The sequence below is a fragment of the Zingiber officinale genome, chromosome 5A (genome assembly GCF_018446385.1).
Source record: "Zingiber officinale cultivar Zhangliang chromosome 5A, Zo_v1.1, whole genome shotgun sequence".
Taxonomy (NCBI): Eukaryota; Viridiplantae; Streptophyta; class Magnoliopsida; order Zingiberales; family Zingiberaceae; genus Zingiber; species Zingiber officinale.
In genome coordinates, this window is record NC_055994.1 from 146,754,815 (window position 1) to 146,764,443 (window position 9,629).

Consider the following 9,629-nt stretch of genomic DNA (forward strand, 5'->3'; position numbering starts at 1 on the left):
GAGATTAAATTAAATTTTATTTTAAAAATTAAAATACTTTTATAAATATCATGATTAGTATGATAATAAAAATATATTAAAATAAAAATATAGGAAAATAATAAAAAAAAATCATTTTCAATTTAGTTATTTGGATTAGTCCAATTATCCGGATTCGGATTTATGATGTTGGGACTGTATTTAGATTCGGTTAGAATGTTTTTTTATAAAATTTTTATTTCAAATCCAATCTAAACTCATCCCATTCATTGGAATTGACATTCCTAATATAAGAGTCTCATTATTTAAATGAAAAATAATCAAATTATGAATAAATAATAGAACTTCTTATATAGTTTGATACCTATACTTGCGGCACAAATGAATAGTCTTCTTCGTCACCAACCATCTTTCTTGGCTCTTAGTAGTATATGAATAGAACCCAAAGGAGTTACACTTTAAATGATCAAACTTACGTTCTAATAGTAGGGGGAAAGGCTGTTCGCACAAAAGTATAAGCAATTGATAAAGTGTGAGCAAACATCACAACACATAATAGAGTGTTTTTGTAATGGCATGTATAAGAAAAAATAAAATAGATCTCAGAAACATACTCAAAAGACAAACCTGAAGGGTGTAAAAAAAATTGGGGTGGTGAGTAAAAGATTGGTTAAACTAAATTAACAGATTAAATGGACTGAAGTTAGAAGTTCAATTCAGTTAATTTGAAAATTCAAATTTTTTTTCTTAAAATATCAATTATTTCCATCTTTATTTTAAAAGTTCCATATTAAATAAAAATAACAATTTATTAGGTAAATCATCAATTTAGACTTAAAAAATTAAACACTATAAAAATTAAATAAAAAATAACAATTGATTGAGGTAAATCATCAATTTAGACTTTAGAAAAAACAAATATAGTGTTTAAGGATCTATCTTTCGACTCGTTTATCCATCACCAATTCATGATGAAAAAAATTAATAATTGATGATGAAAAAATTATTTTTTTCAATTTTCAATTGAATTAATCGTCAGTTCAATTTTTTTTATTGAAAATTTAATCGATTTTGGTTTAGAAGATTCGGTTATTAATCAATTACTCACTCCTACCAACATGAGTCAATTACGTTAGATATGCAATGACAAAAGATATACTTTTATTGATCTACATGGTCAGAGGTCCCAGAATAGAAGAACTAAATCTTCAATAATCAAGCTTAGGGAGGAACTGATAAACTGATGCCACTCTAACTTAGCTAAAATTCAATGCATTACGAGTTACGAGCTAAGAGTTAAGAGTTACATCCAAGGTCACGAAGGTAAATGAGAAGTTTGGACATTTGCTGACCAGCGGAAACTAAAGCCAAAACAATCTGCCCGACTGTCACACAAATCAACTATAACAAATTATAATCTTTCATATATAATCTGTTAGGATTAATCTATCGACTCTAAGGTAGCATGTCTGCTGCTCCCCACTCAATACTGTTTTCCTTGGTTGTGGATCAGATCCGAAGTTTCATTGCTCATTCCTTTCAGTATCTGGTTCCTTGATTTCTTTTTGTACTTCAAGTTTCTCCTGCAAAATTATCGTAAAATTGAACATTAATAAATAAAAAACAAACATTTTGAAGTGTCCATATAGTAGAGAAATCATACCTTGAGAGAGTTGTACTTGGAAATAAGTTGTTGATACTCGGACTTAACGTTGTCCAACTCAATTCTTAAGGAAGTATTTTCCTCTTTCAAATTCTCAGCACGATGCGCTAGCTCTTCATATTCTGTCTGGAGAATGGAGAACTAGCAAATCAGAAGGATTCTTCTTTTTTCATGAACAGCGGGAAGAATAGCAATTTAAAGAAAGAAAATATCAGTAACAACTGCCGTTTCTCTACCTGCTTGCGCATTCGAGATCTGCGGGCTGCTTCTCTGTTCGATTGTTTTCTTCTCTGTCTCTTACGCTCTCTTTCATCCTGAATTTGGAGAATTCATGAAGAAAATCATGTCTTATGTAGCTATTTGGTTTATCTTGAAAATAAAATTAAAAAAAAAAAACAGATCAAGCACTTCCATTTAGACATCTATCAGAGCACACTTCTTCCTCTCATCTTCTCCTTCAATCTTTCCTTTTTACTTATTTTTCCTAGTACCGAACTTTCACATGTTGGTCAACTAGGCTCTCATGACATGTGCATAGAACAAACACAAAACTCTTATCAATTCATTTCCCTTAGGTTGCACTAAATATTGTATTGAAGATGTACAAATACTAATTATTTATGTAATTACACATATACCCTTGTAACATACATATATGCTTCCTAAACTCCTAGTATTTTAGTTTATTTTGTAGAAAAGTAGGTCGAGTTTCTTTAGAACAGTAGGCAATATAGAGAGAATGGTAGAACATAATTACTAAACCCAAAAACGAAACTATTTCAGATTCAAAATGAAGGTGCTAAGAAATAATCTGTACCCAATGTTCTGATGAACCTGGTAGTCCAGCTCCAATTTTGTTCACTGCCATCTTACCCTGCATTGTGGGGATCGGCGAAGCTAAGCTTGGAGTGCCCCAATATTCCATCCCCATGTTTAAGTTTGTGGTGGCACAGCCAACTCCTCCGGGTGTAGATGCTGTAGGGATGGGTATCATCTCCATGCCTCGGTTCGTCATTGCTAGTGAGGATGCTTGATTGTATCATTAAGAAATCAATGTGCACTATTGTCAATCTAAAAAGTATCTATCATAGAACTTAGATAAGTTTGCTCTGAAGAATTACACTTATTCTGTTTAACATACCATCAAAAGATTCATGTCCAGAACTTTTTGGCAGCGAGCCCTGTATAATCCGCAAAAACATATCTTAAATAGCCAAATTAGCTTATAAAGAAATTACATTCTCTACGGTAGTTATTCCTCTCTAATCAAACAAGAATAACCCAATAAGATGAAAATAATGAGTGCATAGCCCATAGTGAATGGTTAGAGATAATGAGATATGCTACTTATTACCAACACAATGATCATGAATTCTTACTATGTGAAAGTTGATAAAGAACATAAGTTCAGAGCTGGAAGTTTTAAGTTCGAAGAGTAAATCATCCATTTGATCAGTGATCTTAGGATGAGTGACTTACACAGGAACCATTCCCTTAGTACTCATCATAACCCATTTCAAGATAGCTATCCTCATCAAGAAAAACTTGAGCTAATATTGCTTAGCTTTAGAGCTTGTATCTGTTTTCTTGCAGGAATGATGAAACCAAGACATCATGCAGCAACCATTCTCTCTCACATACTTAAAGCAATGCATACCGACACTTTACTCCAATCAAGCACAACTTCAAAACAGAGTCAAAGTGATTAACTCACTAGCACTAGTTCAATCATTCTTATTGTCTTGAAACTTGCTCCAAAAGAATCATAATAGATGTTCGAACCCTTGGCACCACAAGAAAATCTGGCATCATTTATATATGCCCGAAATGACACATATGCCAAGGAAAATACCATTCCTAACAATACAAAGGAACATAGACTGCAGGAAAATTAAATAAATATTAAAGCACCTAAAATTGTCTATGCTGCCCAAGTTTTTTTTATTCTATTCCAGTATGGAATTTTTACAGTCATTACAGATGACAACTCCCTGAGTAGGAAAGTAGAGTTACTTGTCATAATTGTTCCTCTAATATCAAAGTTAAAATATAGTGTTTAGTTTTGAGTTTATGCTCCCAGTATCCACGATTTTGATAAATCAGTGGCCAGTACAGATAGGTAAGGAGTAGCTATGCTCAAGTGAATAGTGCAACATAAATTGATTTGATTGCCTCAATTTTACTTAAAAATGAAAATAAATCATGTGATGCTTACACTTTCAGAATTGGCATCGCTTTCTTTGCTTGAACTATCGCTTGCACTATTACCACTGCAATGAACAAATTCTTATAATCAAACATACAACTTGCAAAGACAGACCAGTTGGCATGGTTTAACGGTAATAAGGAATTATATACCTTTGGGAAACTTCAGTTGTTGATGTCCCTGATGCTTTATATGGCCCAGTATTGTCCTTACCTGGAAGTATATTTGAACTACCAGAGCAATTCATGAGGTCTCTTTTATTCCTTTTAGATGGCTTGTCATCCATTTCCATACCACCTAGAGGAGTCCCCTAAATTTGGGAACTCACTAATTGCAGTCATAGAACTTATGTATTTAAAAGCTATGTAGCATACTTACAGAAGTCCCAGCATTGATGCTAGGATTGGTCATGGCATAGGAACCAAATGGATATGATCCCTGTTTGCAATTTTTTGTAAAATAAGATTATATGATGCATCTAGAATATAATAAGAAATTGATATGCACAAGATATGTTTAAAGTGTTGGGTAGGAGACCGGAGGGATTGAAGGATGAGCATATAATCCTCTAGGAGGATACATGACATAAGGAGGTGGTGGACTCCCATAAGGTGGCAGACTCCCGTAAGGTGGCATAAGATGCTGCAGACAAAAGGAACTAAAACTTAGTCTACTACAGTATATTTTACTGCATAGAGGTTCATAGAATGTGATTATTACTTAAACTGTAAAAGCAACAAATATTCAAAAAGGGCAGCCCGGTGCACAAAACTCCCGTCATGTGGAGTCTCGGGGAAGGATCCATTGTACGCATACTTAAAGCAACAGATATTATCATGACTAAATGGGAAAAAAAAAGTCATAATGGAGACCACACATTGATTAAAGAAATCCTATGGAGAGCTAAAACGGCATCATAATAGCAATGCCAAGTCTCAGTATGTGAGATTATACGAATCTGTGCAATATGTTATACCTTATCTTAAGAAAAAGGGAAACTATAAGATTTCCTTTTTAAAAAAAAAAAAGTAAAAAACCAAGTAATAAGGTATCACATGTTACAATCGTTGCTCCATCCAAGAGAACAACATGTTCGACTCAGTAAATTTTTATGAATATTTAAGCAGTCAATCACGGATCTCAACCATACTGGGGTATTTGTCAAATGCATGAGTCCAAGGTACGGAGAAAGCATGTGGTTATTTCCAAAATTTAAGAGTACATACAGAGTCAATGTCACCTCTGGCAATTGTGATTAATGGACAAACAAATGGGTGGGTCAGTCCATTTAATAGGCTTTCTTTTTGCATGCACATGCATATACAATGGAGGACTGCATACAGAAATGCAATCTAGTGATTCATTATATGGTCAAGGTAGTCTATAGTGTGTGCTCTAGGCCATCCAATATATGGTGTAGGCATGTGGGATGCATATGTGGCAAGTCTTTAGATGAGTACAACTTAAAATTATTTGAGTCAAATTTAGTCAAACAAAAGACCACTTGGTCAAACTAAATCTAGCACTTCATTCAATGAAAAATAATGAGGAAAACTTAGTAGTGTATATGATCAGGAATTTAACAATGAATAAAATATTATATTTGACTATTTAAATTCTCTCATGTGATCAATACTTATGAAGCTCTCTCTTTAAACAATTAATGGCTTGGTGATGAAGTGGTAAACACTTGTAATCGCATGCATTAAGCATTTAATCTTATATACAATTTGTTATATGTTATGTGGCAGACATAAAATTTTCTTCAATAAAGATCGCCATATCGATTAATTTGATGCCATGTTTGGATGTATTTTTTTTTTTTACAATAATCAGTTAGATTGGATAATTTGAAATATTAACAAGATAAATCTTATATTTTTCTTCCATATGGCTTCTTATATAAATTCTCTCTTGTGATCAATACTTACAAATCTTTTTGTTTAAACAATTTATGGTTTGGTGAAGAAGTGGAAAACACTTTTAATTGCATGCATTAAACAATGCTTAATAGCATTTTGTTATATGTTATTTAGTGGGAATACAATCTTCTACAATATAGATTGCTAGGTTGAGTAATTTGGTATGTTATGTAAGGATGCAAACTCTCCGTTAATATCATTGGGTTAGATTGAATGTTTTGCAATATTTTGAGATAGATCTAAAATTTTCTTTCTTAGGTCAATTTGTTAGAACTAGTAAAGCAAAAACAATTAACCAGTTTAGTTTGACTTTTAAAAAAAATAAGTTTGACAACACTCTGCATTAATCACAGATGTGCTTAAATTCCTTTTAATGTTACATGAAGAATAAGCTGATACTAACAATATCAGTAACACCTAAGAGAAAGATAAGTTCTCAGGACTAATAGTTTCATCTCCAAGTGATGTTAAGAGCTTCAAAGAAACATGATGCTTCCCACACATTTGACTTAATTGCACTTTTGTAACTTAACAAGTATAATGTAAGGTGTCTTCTAATCCACACAATTGCTTCTCTTCTATGCGCTGTATCAACTTATCCATCTTATGGAACATAAATGAATTAAGGATGATTTTAAAAACTAAAAAAGAATGACAAAGCACAAGAGTTAAGTATAAATCCAACACCTGAACTCCCCACATATACGGATGAGCATAAGGACTTGATCCAGCAGGGGAGTGGAACAATCCATGTGGTGGAATAGGTGGATATGACTGCAAAAAAAAAAGCAGCCAACTTTAAAGAATTATAAACAATGAACAAAAAACACTCATGTGAATGTATGGAACTGCACCTGATAACCAGACCAATCCGGATAAACGGACGGAGCCACAACAGAGCTAGCCATGGGAGGTTGCTCCTAAATTGAGAACCAACGAAAGAACTGAGTTTTGTTTTTCGTAAATTAAGCAACTAAGAAGCTTAGGAATACGAGATTGATCCAAATTAAGATGATAAGTCAAGAACCTGAGCCGCTACTGTTTTTGGAGCCTTAGCCGATGAATCGGCCTTGTCGCTGGCCATGATCGAAAGTCCCCTTGTTCACTCCGCTCCCCAAATTCGCCTCCCAATGCCAAAACTCTAAGGTTAAGCTCTCGGCCTAAGAAACGTAATCGAGCCCATCGGGCTCAAACCCTAGTTCTGAAAACTCCATACAGAGTAGGAAAGCTGAAAATTTTGCCATGGAAAACGAAAGATAGGCTCAGCATTAAGCTGACCGACGTCTGTCCACGACGAAGAAAACTGAGGATTTCTTAAAAAAAATAATATTCCAACTATAAGAAAAAAGACAGTGGACACTACCTCAGCGAGCGAGATTCTCCTGCGCAGAATGAAGCCGGAATCTGACCATGCTCCGAAGCAGGGAGTAATTGCGGCCGGAGCGGGACGAACTGGAGGAATTCGACGGAGGGAGCGACGCCGGGAAGGAGAAAGCGGGAAAAGGTCAGAAAGCGGGAAGAGAGTAAATTGGGGAAACGGACCTTATTGGTCGATCGCGTGATGAAGCGAATGCCGCGGATCAGAGCCATGAACAGGAACACCGAACACGGGCAGCAGCAGTCAAACGTAGAAGGAACAAAATAACTGCCATTCATTTTACCCTTGCACTTTAATATATATATATATATATATATATATATATATATATATATAATATATATTAATTACGTTAATATCTTTTTTTCTATTCATATTAAAAATAATTTCAAGATTTATTAGTAATTTCACAAGCGAAATAATTAGTGATCTAGAGTTCAAGACTTAGCTGCGGCATATTATTATGAATTTATATAAAAAAAAATATAGTTCTCTTTAGTCTCACGTCTTAGAATTGACAACATTATGATCAAAGAAATTTCTATAAATATTTTAGGTCAACAATATTAAAAAATATACTTTTCTTAATTTTTTTTTACTAAGATAAATATAATATTAAATTAAATTAATTTTTTTCATAAAGAAGTCGTAAGGGTGACACTCAAAAATCCAAACAATTCAAATTTTAAAAAACCTAAATAATTCAGATTTTCATAAGTCAGGTATTTTACTCTAATGACTCTACTCGCGACGCGTGTGCACAATCACTAGTCTATATCTATATATATATATATATATATATATATATATATATATATAAGTGACTCTTCGTACACAATCGTGAGTGAAATCCGACGTGAGTTATTTGACGCGGTCAAAATTTAATATTTTTAATTTCTCTCTCATTTACATGTAATAATTTTTTTCTCTCTTTTCTCTTAAATTAAAATAAAATTTTATCTTCTATCTCCTATTATTACATGTAACAATCATAGTGGTACTGATATTAGAACATTGTAGCAGCTTCTATACCGTAGCTGTTACAATTTGTAGTAGTCATTATGCAGTAGCTACTATAACTTGTAGCAGTTTATATGCAGTAGCTGCTACAACTGTGCAGTAACTGTTACAAATTGTAGCAGTTAGTATGCATTAGCTACTACAATTGTATAATAGCCGCTACAACTGTACAGTAGCTGCTACAACTATGCAGTAATTGCTACAACTTATAGCAGTTACTATACAGTAGCTACTAAACTGTGTAGTAGTTGCTACAACGGTGCAGTAGTTGCTACAACGTAGTATCTACACAATAATTACTGCACGTTATTGCAGCTACAACACAATAGCTGCTACAACACGGTAGTTATACAATAACTGCTACACATTATAACAACTACTGCATAGTAGCTGCTATAACGTGTAGCAGCTATTGTGTAGTAGCTGTTATAACGTTGTAGCAGCTACATCACTTTTAAAAATCAGTACTACAGTGATTATTGCATGCAATCATATTAGAGGAAAACGTTGTTGATTTTAATTTAAAAGGAAAGAGAGAAAAACTATTGCATGCAAATGAAAAAGAGGGATTAAAAAAATTAGATTTTGGACACGTCAGATAGCCCACGTCGAATTTCGCTCACAGTTGTATAGGGTTTAGGGTTAGAGTTTATATATATATATATATATAATTTATGGTTTATAACAATGGATATGATAGTAATTATTTTGCGGGCTAACGAGAGGAGAGATTGGAGAACTAAAAAAAAGAGAACACCAAAATCAAAGGAAACTCACAGGATCTACTAAAAAAAACTTTATTAATAAAAGAGGGATGATCTCTCATACAATTATACAGATGTTTATATAGACTCTGACATCCTAAGATAAAGAAAGGAAACAAAATATAATATTTACACAACAATTCCAATATCGTAGAAAAAGAAAATATATTTTTTCTTAAAAAGAAATATCTTTAAAAAAATAATAATAAAACATGACACTATTATACACTAATTATGACCCATAATTAACAAGAATACTGAAAAATACTCTAAATACTATAAAATAGAAATTACTAAAAATAGTAATAAAATTTCCGAAGTCTCGGAAAAAAACCTAAATAGTGGAAGTTGGGCCAGAAAATTGGCAAATACCCCACTAACAAATGTAGATTTTGAAATTCTACACATGTCAAATTCAACAGAATTTGATTTTAAGTCTTGAGTCAAAAGTTATGACTATTTAAAATTCAAGAAGTCATGTTGAGTTATTAGTCTTTAAAATTTAGGGTTTGAATTATAGTATTAAAACTAAAGTTTTTTTTTAAAAAAAATTCATGGTGCTCACAAAGGTGAACACCATAAGATAAGATAATTAGGATATCAAAATTATATATATATATATAAAAGTTTTTGGTTATGCCAATGAGACTTTTACCTCTATGGTGTGTTTGGTTGGCGTTATCTTTGAGAACCAAGG

At 32.9% G+C, this 9,629-nt stretch overlaps 1 protein-coding gene across 4 annotated transcripts; it reads right to left on the bottom strand.

Moving 5' to 3' along the window:
* Positions 1–1,235: 1,235 nt before the first annotated feature.
* Positions 1,236–7,322, bottom strand: LOC121982297 (bZIP transcription factor 1-A-like). Of its 4 annotated transcripts, none has more exons than XM_042535292.1 (13): positions 7,134–7,322; positions 6,798–7,054; positions 6,625–6,690; positions 6,458–6,544; positions 4,386–4,490; positions 4,227–4,286; positions 4,001–4,158; positions 3,858–3,912; positions 2,784–2,823; positions 2,460–2,659; positions 1,879–1,956; positions 1,643–1,768; positions 1,236–1,562 (listed from the first exon to the last, which is right to left on the bottom strand). In XM_042535292.1, the coding sequence occupies exons 2-13, from the start codon at positions 6,852–6,854 to the stop codon at positions 1,503–1,505; spliced, it is 1,092 nt and encodes a 363-aa protein (XP_042391226.1). In that variant the 5' UTR covers positions 6,855–7,054; positions 7,134–7,322; the 3' UTR covers positions 1,236–1,502. The 4 variants fall into 4 exon arrangements, with proteins under 4 accessions (XP_042391226.1, XP_042391225.1, XP_042391224.1 ...); XM_042535291.1 differs by having other exon boundaries at positions 2,460–2,671; positions 6,798–6,971; positions 7,134–7,320; XM_042535290.1 differs by having other exon boundaries at positions 2,460–2,671; positions 6,798–6,998; positions 7,134–7,320.
* Between the last annotated feature and the right edge of the window lie 2,307 nt (positions 7,323–9,629).

Bases quoted from the DNA above. Each gene is read 5' to 3' on its own strand.
- LOC121982297 (XM_042535291.1), bottom strand. From the start codon at position 6,854: ATGGCCAGCGACAAGGCCGATTCATCGGCTAAGGCTCCAAAAACAGTA. The intron at 4,159-4,226 runs GTAAGTATGCTA...TCCCAAATTTAG, and splicing joins GCATCAATGCTGGGACTTCT to GGGACTCCTCTAGGTGGTAT. The intron at 1,563-1,642 runs GTATGATTTCTC...ATAATTTTGCAG, and splicing joins CCAAGTACAACTCTCTCAAG to GAGAAACTTGAAGTACAAAA.